Raw genomic sequence first — 17,383 nt, 5'->3', positions numbered from 1 at the left:
GAAGAGCATAGAGCCAAAGCTGTCAGAGAGCTGGATTATTATCTAAACTATACTTTTGTAGCAGTTACACTGTGACGCTGGAAATATTTTGGAGACAGTTTAGATTAGAATCTCTTGCTCAGGGATGGGCAGAATATGACCCGTGGGCTAGATCCAGTTCACCAAGTGACTCCATCTGGCCTGTGGTGGGTTCTTTGGCCCCACCAGGACAGCCCAGGCAGTGGCATGTGCAGCTAGTCCTCTGGGTGTGGAGGTGCTTCTTGGTGCACAGCACAGCCCACCCTATCCCTACACGTGGCTCTCGGGCACTTGGGGAGCTGTAGTCCACTGGGCTGGGCACCACAGCAGAGGTGACCAGATTTGGCTTCCTGGCAGCCCCCATTGCAGCAGCTCTGGCTGCCACTGTCAGCGTTTCTGCTGCCAGTAGACTTGGCCCCACTGCCTGGGCACCCTGGCTTTTCTACTCTGTACCCACCGCTGGGGGTGCCAGCCAGAGTGGGCAGGGTCTCCATGGAGATTAGCCTAGGACCCCCATGGGCAGGGTGCACTCAGCCAGGCAGAGGGGATGAGGCTGTGGGAGAGTCAAGAGCGGTGTCTGTGAACAGGATGAGCGTATGGGGCTGGTGTCATACAGCAGTGACAGCGCAAGGCCAAGGCCTGGGGCAGAGCCACTATCTGCTCCCTGCACATCCCTGCCATGAGTGCCAATTTCATAGTCAGGGGCTTGCTACTGCCTGTGGACCTGGCACCTGTTGCATAGATATGTGGGAATTGGATCATGTCTCTGCCCTGGCCCCGGTCCCATGCTGTCACTGCCCTGCAATCCTGACCCCAGCTCTGCGTAGCTGTCCTGCTCCAGGATGCTGCTCCCTACCTACCTGTGATCCTATCCCATCCTCCCTGCCAAGTGTACCCTGCCTGTGGGAGTCCTGGGCAGGACTCCATGGAGACCCCACCTGCCTGCTCCCCCAGTGGTGGGTGTGGGGTGGATGGGCCCAGATAGGATAAATTGGCATCTCCCCCACCCCACCCCCTCCTGCCCCTCAACAGCCATGATGGCCAGGTCAGCACACCCTCTCCACCTGCCCTCAACAGTTCACAAAAACTCCTTAAGAGGCCCAAATAGTTGACCAACCCTACTTTAGCTTATTTCTTTTACAGACTGGGGGCATCTACATGTGCACTTTACTGTGGAGTTGACTAATTAGCTCCAGAACAGTCACCATCTACACATGGTGCGATTAGGCTGCTGTAAACAAATCAACTTTGCTGTAAAATAGTACTGCCTGACATAAATATTGTCCTATGGCAGAGTTATTTAGTGAATTGTAATGCATGTGTAGACAGTGACTAGGGCTGGATGGGGCACAAGAGTGCTACAATGTAGGGATACCTACCAGGTACCCCCTCACTGTAGTAACCTCATTCCCCAGCCAGCCCCTCTGCAGCATGTTGAGCTGGGGCAGACAGCTCCGAGGTGGTAGGCCGATTTCCCTGGGCCCCCTCAGCCAGGGCTGTGCTGCCCCAGCTCAATGTGCTGTGGTCCTGGATGCACATATAAACACTGCGTCTGGGAACAATAAACTCTGGCACAAACTGCATTGGAGTTTATTCAACCATACTAATTGCATGTGTAGATGCACCCCAGGCAGGGGGAAACGTCCTTGCCATGCTCTCCCCTAGCACCCCCTACCGTGCCAAGTTTGCATTAACGCACCCTTGTTCTCGCCCACCACGTCTTGATCTTATGAAAGTTAAAGGGAGGTTCTGGCCACGGTTCCTGCTACTCCGATCCTTGTTTATACAATGGGGTTCCAAACACCCCAGCCTTATGGGCTGTGCGTGGCTCCAACCCCCCCTGTACCATGCCTCAAGCTTCGCAGATGTACCGGATGTTGTTTGGTCCATCTCACTCTCTGTGCCCTCTCTGGCGCTCTGGCTGCCCGCAGCCCTTGTCTTGCAAGTGCACCCCACAGGCACTCTGGCTTTCTATGGCCCGCTCTTGGGCTTCTCGCAGCCCCCTGGCTGTGGCTCCCCTATGAGGCCTCCTCCATCGCCTTATAGCCTCACCTGGTCCTCTGGTCATAAACCATCAACACAAATTCAAGCCCTTTGGCTATAACATAAACCTAAGCCATCTGGCCATAATCACCTTCAGGTCTGGTCTGTCACCAGGTTTCTCCATCTCTCACCCTAACTGCCCATGCAGTCCAGCCTCTTTTCTCACTCTGGCAGAGCTCCTACCCCTATGGGTGCTGGCAGGCAACTGCCTGCCTGGCTTCAGCCTGGGAGTTATATGGGAGCCAGGCCCTGCCTCTTCTGGTCAGCTGACTCCCACCGGTTACCCTGGCAACCCACAGCTGGGATCCTCACTTACTGCTCCACAAGTAGCAGGCACCTCAGTGCCCTGCTACACACCCATTGTTGCTGATTTCTAATAATAAGGGAATTTCTCTCATGTAGCCAGTACTACATGCCCTTGATTGTTTTTTACTACGTGCCCTTGATTGTTTTTAAAGTAATTTTAACATGTAAAAACTTGTGTCAAAGATTCACTCTAGCAGGTCACAACAAAGTAACTCTTTTGTTGCACAGAAGTGTAAATTGCATGACTGAGCAGGTTCCTCAACATTTGCAGTGATGGGCAAAGAGCAGGTTTTCTCTGTCCACAATATAGTCCCAATGCACTTTTCTGTCCGATGTTTACTCTGTGATGATCACGAAACCTTAGATGACTTGAAGTTATTCAACCTATTTCTTCTACTCCATATTTCTGAGGCCAGTCAAGGACACCACAGCAACGTGTGAGAGATCCAAACCCTGCTGTGGTTATCTAATAGTGGCTAATATGATACTGCAGTTGTATGGCATTTCTAAAGTGGTTTCTTCTTAAAATGTCACGGAAAATTCAAGCACTAGTTGAGGAAGGGGAAAACATTCTTATTTCATTTTAATTCCTCTTGTGTACATCTCTAACCTGAATGAATATTAGCAAGATTTGCACTTCAATAGCACCCACCATTTGAGGATCTGATAGACATGCATCCGTGTGTATCATCATAGTAGTAGTACTATTACAAAGTTTTAGCCTTAAATGCATCTCTTAGAAAGGTAATTAACATTGTCCCTATTTTAGGCAAATAAAGCACATTGGGCATGGCAGTTGGAACAAAAGAATCAGGAATGAGACTTGCCAAAAGTAAGACAGGGCTTCGAACAGCTCCCAAGTCTTCGCAACCTGCTTCAGTTAATGTATAACAGAATCCTTGTTGTACTGTAGTAAACTAGTTTAGAAACCTTGTGATTCTGCTCCCATCCTTATACTCCCAGATGAAAAGCAACGGCCCAACTCTTTTCTATATCTGAAGGCAAGGCTGTAGTAGCAACAAGGACCACTTTTGGGAGAAGGCTCCACAGATAGCCAGTAGTGCTTTCAAACCCCACTAAAGAGGATGCTTGGGTAAGTCACTGATTCAATGCTTTCCAACGGCAACTTCAACCTCATCTGCTGGGCTTCACATGAAAAAGTTAAGTCCAGCTTGTACCAACAGCTTAACACTTATGCTACAATGGCAGCGTGAATTTAATTCCTAGTTGTCACTTACTAGTTATTCTAGTAATTTGTTCCTGTAGGGATCACACTGCAAACCCAATCTAATTTATACAGGGGTCTCCTTTTTTCCACTTTTCTAAGTTCTCAGGGTGCTTTTATTTTAAGATTGAAATAGTAACTCTCTGGAAAGCTTTGCTCCTACAATCCTATATATGTGCAGTACTAATTTAGCAGACATTACGTAAGCAGGCTGGGAAATGGATCCTTTTGTTTGTATACTTCTTGTGTAATTATAGAACCTGTAAACACTTTTTAGTATTTTTTCTTGTATACTGATATGCTACCACATATTTGTTTGACAGGAATAGTTGTCTTTTAGCATTGCTAAGAACCTATGTATAACTGATACCATTTCTGATAGAAGCCTTTGGAAAATAAAATGACTACAACATTAAAATAAAAACCAGTAAACCATGACTAAAAGTTAGCATTTTTATGCATTTCATTCTACTTCCATTATTTTTAATTAAATGGCATCGAAAACAAAAATCCACAATCATAATTATTTTGTCCCGCTGTGATACTTAAAGCAATTCAGGTTTAGGGAGAAAAACAATCACCTTATGTCCATTTTGTATTTGGTGATAAAAATGAGGCCTGGTGTGGTATAGAACTTGGATTATTTTTGGCTGAAATGAGGCTTGAAGTATTTAAAAATCCTGTTTGTGCAATCTACAGCTTGTGAGAGAACTGCATTATACACCTATATTTAAACAGTTGTCAAGTTCTAACATGTGACGTTTATTCTGAAATAACAGTTTCAGAATAAACAGTGGTACTGTTCAAGCCTGACTATGGCTTGCTTATCTACTTCTTGACTTAATTTGAATGTTAAAAAAAGATTGCCTTATCTCTTTTCTTTAGAGGTCTTACTACTTTAATAACCAAAAGCAATTTTGTAAACACTAGGTGTAAAATTTTGGATGAAGGCTAGAAGTACTGCTTTTCTGAACAAACAAGGTATATGGTTTCCTGCAGAATAGCCTTGTAGATCAAAATAAAATGCAAAACACATATAGTTTAAAACCCATAACTTCATTAAAGCTAATGGGAGATGCAGACACAACACCTAACAGAATTGGCCAATTATACATACTTTATTGTTTTTTTCTGCAAGTTCTTTCTGCATGCTTTGGGGCACACTCTAATGATGTTTTCTGCTACCCAGGATTTTAGGAAATTATTGCTGCTCCTGCTGCTAGATCTAAGTGGTGCTACTAGATCTTCTTTATTTTGCATTGTAGGTCACATCCAAAATATGAGATCTGCCAGCTATTCATCGTTATCAGGCAGCTCTACAAGCTCCTGAAGCCAGATGCATTTTGCTGTACTACTAGGTTACAAAGCAGAAATACCCGAATATATAGTGTTGTGTGTATATGAGAGATGGAAAGTGATCTACTTATTACTGTTTTTGGGGGGGGGGGGGTTTAATACCCATGGACCACTAGGAGAGTGTGGCTGGCAATTGAGCAAGGTCAGTGATAGCTGACAAGACAGATGACAGAGTAATGAAATGAAAAGGTATCCTGTCAGGCAAAGCTGTCAGTACAAGAGTGCTTTTCGTTTTTAATGACAACAAAACATTTACTGATATGTTTTACTGGGCTCACTAGGTACAATTTATCCCTGTGGTTAGTGTCTACATTTGCATTTAATCACAGTAAATTACCCTGGCATAAGATACTACTTACTGACATATGTTTCTATTTACATACAGTTTACATAATGTAAATGTAACTCTTCTGCCAAGTCCTGGATAGCAGTAATGAGGACTCAGTTAAAATTCAGGGACTTAACCCCAACCAAAAGAAAGTTTGGCTATCAGTAAAAAAGTTGACAATAAAAAGAAAAAAATTAAGTTGGCAACACTGCTTGACTGCAGCATTGCTTTTACACTGTGCTGTCCCCACCCTAGGGGTCCTTTACTCACCTCCACACCCTATCTCCCCCAGCTGCACCCTGCACTGTACTGATCTCCAGCCTTACCCCTGCTGGCCCTAATTCCCCTGTCCCAGAGTGTACCCCTACCTGATGCCTACCCCCACTGCCTCCCAGCCCCACAGCTCCATCATGGCTGCACTACCCCCTCCCCATCCCACTCAGTGTCTCAGACTGCTGGGGCCAGGCAACACTTCCTGTCTGTAAGGTGAACAGCAATTATAGGCAGGTGATAGGACACAACATTAGCAGCAGCACATACCTGGGGGGTGGGGGGAGGAGGCTGTAGAGGCTCCCATAGCCCATAAAGCCCTGACAGAACTTCCTGAAGGGTGTTGTACTCCTGCTCAGACGCCAGGTAGTACTGCTCTGCTATGTTTGTCCATCAACGCTTTGCATTTGGCCTCTTTCCAAGGACAGAGTTTTAGTCAAGCTCACGGTTGCTTATTTTTGCGGATGGCTCCATTTTAAGGACTTTATGGACAGGTGCTTTTACACTTTACTTCTTTCTCTCTCTCTTTTTTTTTTTTAAACACAGATTGTCCATAAATTTAGATGGTTGGCAAATCTGCTGTCAGCCTTTTTTCCACAGTCTGTAATAAGCACTCAGAAAAAACCTCTGAATTTAAGGTTTAATTCTTGTCAGACTGGGTAATAGTCTTTTATACTCTCTAGGCACATCTACACATGGTGAATAGCACAGCTCAAACTCCGGCACAGTTTGCACCAGAGTCAGCTGCTCCCAGGTACAGTTGTCTGAGCTGGGGAAGAGCAGATCCAGGTTGGCAGGGGGCTTGAGGGCCATCCCCAGGTCTTGGTGTTAGGTGGCAGAGGGACTGGCTGGGGCACAAGGGTGCTTCAGTGTGCAGCTGGCTGGCGAGTAGCCCCTGCACTGTAGCACCCTCATGCACCAGCCAGCCCTGGTCACTGTTTATACATGCATTTCAGATCACTAAATGACTCCACTGTAGGGTAGTACTTGTCCTGGACAATACTATTCTATGGCAGAGTTCATTAATTTACTGTGCCTTCATACGGACTCACGTGTAAACAGTGACACTTCACTGCAGAGCTAAGTAGCCAGCTCCGCAGTAAAGCGAATGTGTAGATGCACCCTCTGTACATTAGAATCATCCACCTGAATAATGAAATCTATAGACAGGCTTAATTTAAATACTTTGAGTACCTTTCTGAATTCTACCTGCTTAAGGATTGGTGGGGAATCCCACCTACTGTTAATAATAACTTCCTTTGGCAAGTGTTTTTATGCACAGAACTAGTCATTGTATGGCATACAGTTCTGATACTATGTTCAAGAAAGATTAATTTAGAATGAAACAGGTGCACAGAAGGACTAGTATGCTGAAGAGGGGAGTGGACAGCTTGTCTTATCAGATAAGACTAAAAAAGCTTGGACTACTTAGTCTAGGAGAGCACTGGGTTAGAGGGAAAGTGACTGCTCCCTATAAATATGTCAGGAAAGTAAACGCCAGAAAGGGAGAAGAGGTGTTTAAATAAAAGGACAATATTGGTGTAAGAGCAAGTGGGAATAAAATATCTGTGAACAGGCAGGAAATTAGAAGATGTTTTCCAACAATCAGACAAATGAGCTTCTGGAAAAGCCTTTCAAGAGGAGCAATGGGGGTAACCTAGCTGGTTTTAATATGAAGTTTGATAACTTTCTGACAGTAGTGTATAAGTAAGAGTGTGGACACATGTACATTTGAAGCAGTTTCAAAAGGGAGGGGTTTCCAAAGGACAGTAGCTGTTACATTCTAATTGTTACATGTGGACAAGTTGGGAACACCAGAAATGTAACAGTAACAGCTCTTGCCCTTCTGAAACACCCCTTTTTTAAATGGCCCTAAATTGTGTCCATTTTTAGTTTCCTGCAATAGTGGAGGATTAAGCTCATGATTTAAGGAGCCTCTTCTGATTTGGTTCCATGTATCTATTTTCTTAACTTAAAAGATAAATTCAGATCTTAGTTTGTTTTAAATTTTTTCCAGCTACAGTTGATCTGCAAGAAAATCTGACACTACTTACACACTAATACATATTCAAAATATGTCCTTAGATTTACAGAGCTGTTATACAGTTCAACATATTTTACTGAAAAGTGTTTTCCTTAGTTACTACAGTATATTAAAATAAGATGTATAGATACCATATTTCTCATGAAGACAGAACCTCTACCTTTCAGATTCAGGAAGTAGTTGTGAAAAAGCAACATATCTGTATCCTTCCTCAGAGCAAACATGGGGAACCAACTCCTGATATTTGCACACTGATAAACAACTTGAGGTTTGCTGGTTAGTTGGAAACAACATAGCTAATGTTGTCTCAAAGTTTAATACTGATTTATAGGAAGACAGATAATTTTGCAAAATAAGATGTCAAATAATCTTCCAGCATTTTAAAAGTTAATTTAAAAGATGCCTATCCTCAGTCACTGTAGTAATAAATCTATATGATATAAATTTTAAACTGATCTAAGACTGTAAGTATATGACTGACATTTATATTCTAAATTACAGTGTAGTGATCACAAATAACAACAATCATTATGCTAGAGTCACTTTTTGTCCTGGTCTGAATGTTGCTGCACTCTGTCCTTTCCTCTTCTTGGGATTTTGAAAATTATCATAGCTAAAAACAAAGATAGATAATAAAATATTAATATAAGATGCCATCATTCTTTTCAAATGTTTCTTTAGATGCATGTTAATATTCATTATTACCACACCAGTTATTTGTGCCTACATGTTAATAATAGATATGTATGTTTTAAAGAGTAGCCAATTGATTAAATCCAACCTGTGGCTGTCCCTATGGTGCTCCACATGGGGCTGATTCCTGCCTGCCCCAACTCGGGACAGCCTACTGGCCCTAGCCAGCGGGGCCAGCTTCCTGATGGAGCTGCTCCCCATGTAGCTTTAGCTGCCTGGGTGCTGCTCAGCTCCCTGTACTTCCAGTGGCTCCTTCTCTTCCTCCTCCTGGCCCTGCTGCACTGCTCCAGGCAAGGGGAAATGCAGTCCTGGGAGGCTCCAGCTCCAAGCTGCCTTCCATCCGTTTGGCTGCCCACAGGTAGGTGCTCAACACGTGGGCAGCTGAGTGGGTGGAAGGTGGCTGGGAGCTGAAGCTAGAATCCTGTGCACTGGGGCAGGAACTTCCTGGGGCTGCAGCTCCTCTGACCTGGAGTGGCACAGCAGGGGCAGGAGGAGAAGATGCTGCTGGAGGCGGGGGGGGGACCGAGCAGCACCTGGGAGTAGCCCCGCTGGGAAGCTGTGCGTACTGGCTGGGGGCGGCACCAGGACTGTCTAGTGGGTGCAGGTGAAAGTATGGTGCAGGTTGCCGCTGGCAGGAGTGCATGGGGTTCGGCCCCATGTGGAAAACCGTGGGGACAGCCACAGGCCAGATGGTGCATGGGAGGGAGGAAGGGAGGGACGGAGGGTGGAACGCTCTCGCACCACGCTGCCCTGGCGACCACTGGTGCACATGCCCCCTTCCCCTATCCAGCTTCTGGGACCTAGTGTGTGGGCAGCCCCCCCCCCAAATATACAAGAGTTATGAAAAGTAAATAAGGACAAAGTTTTATTTTTTAAAATAAAATTAAATTGTTATAATAGATTTTTCAGTTTTAGCATATGATTTGTTTTTTATCTATAATTAATTAAGTGCCACTGCAGCCCGTATAACTGCCCAACCCTGCATTAAAGACTCACAGAAAAGTCAGACTTTTCTGGTTCCATAATAGGAAGATACTGGTAGCCTCTCAGGGAATTAACAGAAAAAGTAAATTAAAAAAAAAAGCTACGATAATCCTATACCCAAAATAACAGTACTATCTGCAGCTATCAACAAATAACAAGAAGGCTGCATAACAAGTGAAAGTCTGAATTTCTCAGGAAAGAATTTAAAAAGGAGGAGGTTGATTTGCTTTGCCCTCTACAACTTCCGTAAGAGACTTAAATATACAGTCCCCAAAGAATCTGAACATAAATGCACACAATAACATATATATCAGTGAAATGTATCTGGACAGATAGTTAAAGAACATTGCAACTGTATATAGTAGCAATAGAAATAACAATACCACATACAATCAAAATCCCTAAAAGCAAAAAAATACTGAAAACAGCAATGTATATGTTCATGAAAAACACTGATGAATTGTGCTTCCCTTGTCAAGATCTAATTTGTAAGCAATTCTGAAACAATTAAGTGACTCTGGAGTGCCAAGTTCAAGTCTATTCTTGATTCCAAATTTATATATTTTAAATAAAACTCCCTGACTTTAAACAACTCTTGAAATGTACAAAAATATGATACAAGCATGTTTAGTAAAAGAATTTACTACTTACATTTCAAGAAATTTTTTCCGATCATCTTGACTAATTGATGGTCTTGTGCCTGCAAGTGCAGTCATCAGTTGGGATTGAGTAATGATTAAAGTACTCCTGTTTTGCACTGACTGACTGGGGGTAATATCCTCCTTGAAAATAAAAATAAAAATACAGCAATGAATGGGAAAATGTTTATTACATGTAACAAGACACAGAGCAATACAGCAAAAAGCTTGGAGCTGTTTCCAAAATACAATATTCTGATGGTAACTAATTCAGGAGTAATGTATTAAGCTATAAGTAGGGATCTATTCGATTCATGATTTTGCAATTTTCAGGGACACTAGGAAAAAAGGCAGTTTCTGCAATCACCATGAGAACTGGAGTTCCTGGTGATTTTGTATGGAATCACCCAAAAAAAAAAACCCCTCAACAAAAAAACCCTTATTAAAAAGAAAATGCTGGCCTGGCCTTGCAGCCTACCAGGGTGGTGGGAGAGCAGTCAAGATGCCAGCTCCACCCTCCTTCTTTACTAATTGGCCAACAGGACTGCCTTTTGTGTGGCCCTCTCTGCCAATCAGTGGTGAGGGGCAGGGCCCCATGAATGGCAACACTCTCCACAAATCAGCGGTGAAGGACAGGGCCACCAGGACCCCTTGACTACTCAGTGGGGGGGATCTTGCCACAAAAATGGCACCAGGCGCCACATGCAGTCTGCAATTTTTTCTTCCCCTCTGCACGCTTTAAGTAGATCCCTAGCTATAAGACAAACAACATCTCTGAACATTTTATCAGACTTTGCATCTTCTGTGATTACACACAAACTTTGCTATGTTTTAGTGTAATACTGCAGAAATAATTTGTAAACAAACAAACAAAAAGTGAAAACTAAATGGGGAAAAAACAGGATTGAATTTTATGGAGAAACTGTCCTACTCCATTCTTGCTCTGGCAGTTGGCCTTGATAGCATTGATTTCAGTCCGGAGGTGTTCCATTTGCTCTTGATTAAGTTCCTGGTAACCTTCCTGTGAAGCTGTTCTCAGCACTGAGGGTTGTGATGATACTACATCTCTCAGACTCATGCCACTTAAATCATGGGTTGTGGAATTTGGTCCAGACAAACACAGAGAGCTCTATAGTGACAGGTGGAAAAAAAGATTAATTTATTCAAAATTGCTACTTCAGGAGTTAAGATTTTTATGCGACTGTTAGGTTGGAGTGTTGTAGCCATGATGTTTCAGAAGTCAAGCTTCTTTCTCAACTACACTAGGGGTCCAATTAAAAGGTATCATAAAAAAATCCTGCCCTCTTTTCATGTAAGCACACTTTTCATCTACTTCAGTTTTCTCTTATCACCAAAAAAAGTTCATTCTTTCTAAAGTATGTAATGTAGGTCATGTATAGTGACTTGCCAGAAAATAAAGCTTTAGGCTAATGAAACAAGATATTTGGGAGACAGAAATGCTTACAAAACTAGATTTTTCCAAAGTGAAATATGGTTACCTTCCTTTTTATGAACTTTCCTATCTTTGAAGAGTTTAATCTTTATTCCATATATGTAATATTTATGCATTTATATCTAAGGTCTCTATGGATTTACTGTATTTACTGAATCTGAGATGACTCTAAATTTTTAAGATGAACCCCCCCCAAGAATTATACTCTAGAAATAGAAAAATTTTTTAAAAATTTTTCCATGTCTAAAATCTGATCTTTGGAAGGTCATCTCAAATTCATCCTGTCCCCCACCTCCCCAATACAGCAAGGCAAGCAGCCACAGGGGGCCAGGTGGTCGTGGAGTAGGCACCAGGGGAGTCAAATGGTTTGCCCACTGACCCCCGCACTTGTCTCCCTGGATGCCTGCTTGCTCCTCAGTGCCTATCCCACCCTATCTATGTGTGCATCCCCAGGTACCTGTCCCACAACTCCTGCCTGTCCCCTGGGCTGGGGCTGAAGGCAGCATGTGCTGCATGATCCCTGCCCCCAGCTGGAGTTGGGTATGCAATGACAAGGTAAACAGGGAAAAGAGGGAGGGGGAGGGAGGTGAGAGGAGAAAGCAGAAGCTTTGCGGGTATTTCAACCTTGGAGTTGTGGTTGGAACTGCAGCTGCTCCCCCTCTCCCCCACACCTGTACTTGAATCTAAAATGAGGAGCTGTCTTCTGCATGATGGCAGGGAGGGCTCACCTTAGAGTCAAGTAAATATGGTATACCTAAGTTATGCATTCCAGAACAAATGGCTACCACACAGGAAAGATACAAATGTTACCAAACTAAGCTAAACTAAAATTAATGTTCTAAATATATATATAAGCTTGCTCAATCAGAATACTTCAGTTATTACAAAATGAAAGACAGAAAACTCTAAATTAACATTAACAACCACATGAAACTTCAAGCATATAGATTCTACAACCTTAACTCTGATTCCGTATCAATACCATCTTTCAGCTAATCATCTATAGTATTTATTTATGCTGAAACCATGCTAGCAACTATCATGCTTCCTTGTGATTGCTGATAACATGTTTTTAACCATGTATCCAACAGGAACAACCAGACATACAATTCTGACAAAAATCAAAGATCACACCACATACATGTACAGGAAACATAGAGAGAAAAGTAAAATAAATAAAAGAATAATCAGAACATTTAAAAGAAAAAATTGTTTGGGGGAAAAATATTTGAATTGCCTCATCTTAAACTTCTTTCAAGACCTGGAATAGACTCATTTAACTGGAAAAAGCCTCTTGTAGGTCATATAAGTCTATTCTGTCAGTGTCATATGATGTTATCATCCCTAAACCACCCTTAAGAGACAGCTGTCAAGTCCAACTGAGTACCTCAAGCGATGACATTTCCACAGCTGCCTCTGGCAGCTTGTTCTACGCTCTGGCTTGTCCTCTATTTGTGAAGCCTTATTTACTATTTGACGCTAATTTTTCCTAAGGCAACTTTACGTTGCTCCTTGCATTTTTACTACAAATAGCATAATACTTGCTCAACTGAATTTAAAAAGGCATTGTAAACTTAACAAAATTATTTTTAAGCAGACTTATATTTGAAGATGTATATTCACTGTGGATAAAACAATTAGAAAAAAATCTTAATAGTATTTGACAAGCTTATCATAAGACTGTATTAGAACTTCTATTCACAGAATTAAAATGATCTCCCAAATGACCTTGAATGGAACCAAAGACTGCCAAATAACCATGTGTTTTCTAAGAACATAGTTAAATATGAGTTAGTAAGTAGTTACTATTTGAATCTTAATGTCACCAAAATGACATAATAGTATTTTCCATATTAGTAGTGGTATTTTTACCCCTAAATAGTTAGGGACTCTTCCTGACAACAAGCAGCCATATCTCAACAGGGAAATATCATTTAAAACACAAGTTTGCCTCCAAAGTAATTAATATTCCCCCTAATAGAAATTTCAGAAGTTTCCCACTACTTAGTGCTGATTTGAAGATGGAACTTTATCAAGTTTTACAATTGGTTTTCCCCCCACTTCCCTGTAGTTTGTATCTAAACCACTCCTTCTATTTGATATCCTGTTCTCTGCATGTCCTTTCACAGCATCTAATAAAAGTGACCTGTGGCTCACAAAAACTTATGCATCTCTGATTCAGTTAGTCTACAATGTGCAACTCTACCCTGCCTTCTGTCTGACTCCAGATTAACATGACTACCTACCTCAATCTGTTTTTCCTATGAATTCACACATTGTTGTCTTATTTTGGTCACTGTGCTTAGCTTTAGGATGTGGTATCACTATTTAAAAGAAAAATAAGTTTGCTTTTTTATCTGTTTACTGCATTGCATCACATTCCCCAGCCCACTTTCTTGTTCTTTATAATTTCTATTCTTTAGCTTTTCACTCTGAATTGAACCTGTGCATGTATGACATGTGAGTTATAATAATGTGTTCAAGCCACTGGTCCAAGATCAAACCCTGAATGATAATTACTGACATTTTCTTGTGGTAAATCCTGTGTGTAATACAAATGAAGGTATAAAGCAAAACAGGTTCTTTGACCGGGTGATACCAAAACAAGAGGAGTTCTACTTCTTAACACTGACTTCAGTTCTTACAGCTAGGAACACAGTCACTGGTAATAACCCACCCAGCCATAAATATGCACTGACAGAAGAGTCTTTTGGAAACAAAAGTACTACAAAGGATCAGGCCAGCACATTTATGCTAGTGCCAGGCAGTCTTACGCTGGTATTAACAAGGAGCAGATACACTTTATATGGCCCTAAGCAGGTATAAAATACAGAATCTGGGATAGAGTTATACAAGGAAAAATTAGGAATGTGTATTGTGGCCACTGTCCTAGGGTATCTGTTTGCTAGGTGCAAAGAGTCAATACCAGGTTGCCAGCCACCTTGTGGTAAGGTGCTATAATAACAAGTACTGCAACAACTGCCCTGGAACCGTGGTTTTTACCTTTTTTTCATTTGTGGACCCCTAAACAATTTTGAATGGAGGTGCAAACCCCCTTGAATTGTAAATGTGGGTATTCAGATATTTTTGATTGATCATGGTCATCTTTTGCAGACCCCTTAGACCAATGGTTCTCAACCTTTTTTGTACCAGGACCCATTTGTAAACATTGATGGCCAGGCCTGACCCAGTAAACAGTTTAAGTAGCTAACCTCCTGTCAGCTTGCAAGTGGAAACCTGTGGTTTCCTACATTTTTCTCCTTTAAAGGAGAAAATCCTTGATTTTTCATGATTGTTTATGACCCTTTCATATATTCGTGGCTCACTTTTGGATTGTGACCTATGGGTTGAGAAACACTACCTTAGAGCTAGTCTGTGGAACCCCAGGGGTCCATGGACCACAGGCTAAAAACCACTGCACTAGGAGATTTAGGCCAGGTTCAGATGTTCAGTTTCTACTGGGAGAACTGCTGCTCACCAGTGGAAAATAAAAGTGTGGAAACATTCAAGCTTTTTCTCCCAAAGCAAAATTGGCCACCCCAGAAGAAAAATAAATCAGGAACAACCAGAGTTAAATTGCTCCAAGGAGAGTTTCTCTTGGGAGACTGAATGTCTACATACTTTCCTGTGGCTTAACTCCTCCTGGGGCCCAGGAAGAGTGGGGCTGGACTGGGGTCACCTCAGTCTGGAGAAGGCAAAGGGAGCAGCTGCTCCCCACATTCTGTAGATGAGAAGGAGCAGCCACAGCTCTTCCTTGCCTGCTTCTCACACTGGAGTTCCCAGCATAAGAAGCAGGCAGAGGCTTTGTTGTGCTGCTCCCTCTGTTTCCCCTGGTATCCCCTCCCCCAACATCCCCTCCCTCAGCTGAGCCATGGGAGTGGTGATTAAAAAGCCGGAAGGGCTGGTGTGTGGATGCTTTCCCTCATCCCATTTTCCACCCCACAGGCTTCCCCTGACTGTCCATATGACCCAGAGCAGAGCAGGCTGAGGCAGACTGTTTTGCTGTAGTGACAACACTTGGGAGCCTTACCACCACAGTGAAATGCCCCTGCCACAGTCATGAACCCTGTTATGTTTTGGGGTTTCCAGCATACTATAATTTTCTTGTGTTTTATTGTACTGATGTGGCATGTGTGGTCTAATTTGAAAACCTGTGTTATTGTATATCCATTTATGCTGCTGTCATCACTCTATAGAATGTGTTATACTGCTTGCATATATCTTTATAGTTTTGGATATGGTTTAGCTAGAGAACTTAGGGAGAGGGTAAAACTATTAATTATCCCTTGCCATTGTGTTCTAGGTCCAGAAGAACTGCTGCTCACGATAGAAGATACAAGGGGCCCCTGGTAGGACGGGCACTCCTGTGCACTGTCTGCCAAAGATGGGGTTAATCAACTCTATGATAGCAAAGGCATCTAGGAGTAATGGCCTTTCTGCCAGAGGGGCTCTAGGTGTCTCACAGTAGCCAGAAACTTCAGAAGGGTTCTGGTGACTCATGGGTGATCAGAATAATGCTGATGAAAGGGGTTGCAAAGTTTTGTGCAGAGTGCCAAAAAAAGCCCTGCAACCTCAGTTTGCAAGATGTTGGTGTGCCAGAGGCAGATGGAGGGGGACTTGTGAGGGGCCCGATCCTTGTGGCAGCGCAGTCTTGGCTCCCTGTGTACCCTGAGGTGTGTGTGCGCTTGCTGTTGGCAACAAGCTGGGCCATGGCTCCACAGACCCCGGCGCAGTTGCCTGCAGCCTCCCTACTGCCTGGTACGAACAACTCAGGCTCCGTGGCTGGTTACAGGGGCTTGCCCAGAACCCAGGCCAGCTGTGATGTGCTGAGCAAAATGGCTTCATGTGCCACACTGGCACACATGCCAGTTGCTGACCCCTGCCTTAGAGGTTTTTTATAAACATTGGAATATTTGTCTCAGGCTTTGAGGTTCAGCTGGCCCCAGTTACAAGGACTGGCAGAATCAGCAGGAAGGCCGATTTTTAGAACTCTGGCAAGAACTCTCATGGGAAGCTAGGGGTAGCCAGGTTAGAGGGTAAGAATCTGTACTTATTTTATTTTCTGACTCCAAACTGGGAGACCAGATTATGCAGGTCTGTTTTGTTTGCATAATTCCTTCATCCTATGTAAATAACGAACATCTTGGAATACAGTGTCCAACAAACACCACAACCCTTAGTAGAAAGCTGCAATCTTTACAAATGCCCAGACAGGGTAGACAGAATCCACACATCATGCAATATGACAGTGGCTCATAGACTAGGAAGCTGATATCTGATGCCACATGAAAGGAGAATCTTTTTGCTGCTTGACTCCATACTGACTGCCAGTGAAAACAGTGATTTCTGGGCAAGTAATATTCCAGGCTGATTCTCTATGTGTGGGGGAGGACTTGGGACTTCTTCCATAACCCTAATGTGGTGTCCACTCAAGGCTGATAGAGATCTCACACCTCCGCTGCAAAATCTGGCATATAACGCCAGGGGAACTGGGGCTTGCTGACATAAGGAGCTATCTTGTGACAACCTCAGTCTCTTACTTGGAGCAAGTGGCAGTACAGAAGGGAGAAACTTGTGCCTTCACTAGTGCCCCATGGTCAAGTTTGTGACAGTTGCCTTGTACTGCCCTGGATAACCCCAAAGCAGCATGGGACAAGGTGTGCTGCTGTGGCCCTGAAGCAAGGCTCCCAGAGGTTGAGTGCTCCTCTGGGTTAAGGAGAGAAGCTGTTCTCCTGCAAGGGAGAACCAGGAGGATTGCCACCATGGAAAAATGACTCCTGACCATCAGCTGACTGGTGGGATGTGGAGGCGTTCTCCCAGGGCAGGAAACCTTCCTGGGGCTGTTTGTGGAAAAGAAGAGGACAGAATGTTAATTAGTGGGCTCCCCTAAGGGCAGGTATAGGTGCCCAGGGAGCAGCCCTCTAGTGCCCCCTGGCTGGAGAGCTTGTCTGTGAAGCTCTCTAGCCATGAGGCTGGAGGACTGTTTGTACAGTCCAACTCTGGGGCTATTTTTCTAATGGAAGAC

General features: G+C 43.4%; 1 protein-coding gene across 5 annotated transcripts in view; it reads right to left on the bottom strand.

The window, feature by feature from the left end:
* Positions 1 to 4,031: 4,031 nt before the first annotated feature.
* PEX1 (peroxisomal biogenesis factor 1) overlaps positions 4,032 to 17,383 on the bottom strand; it is a 46,340-nt gene continuing 32,988 nt past the window's right edge. For 4 of the 5 annotated variants that reach the window (XM_090047034.1, XM_090047035.1, XM_090047038.1 and 1 more), the window contains 3 exons: positions 10,837 to 11,034; positions 9,919 to 10,049; positions 4,032 to 8,203 (listed from right to left, as the gene is read on the bottom strand). In XM_090047034.1, the coding sequence (XP_089903160.1) occupies positions 8,119 to 8,203; positions 9,919 to 10,049; positions 10,837 to 11,034 (414 nt within the window). In that variant the 3' untranslated portion in view covers positions 4,032 to 8,118. Of the gene's footprint in view, positions 8,204 to 9,918; positions 10,050 to 10,836; positions 11,035 to 17,383 lie in introns of those variants that run through there. The other variant, XR_016442313.1, reaches the window with a different exon arrangement.

This window comes from Crocodylus siamensis, chromosome 5, assembly GCF_052110815.1.
Source record: "Crocodylus siamensis isolate JL-2025a chromosome 5, ASM5211081v1, whole genome shotgun sequence".
Classification (NCBI taxonomy): Eukaryota; Metazoa; Chordata; order Crocodylia; family Crocodylidae; genus Crocodylus; species Crocodylus siamensis.
This window is presented reverse-complemented; position numbering and strand designations above follow the sequence as displayed.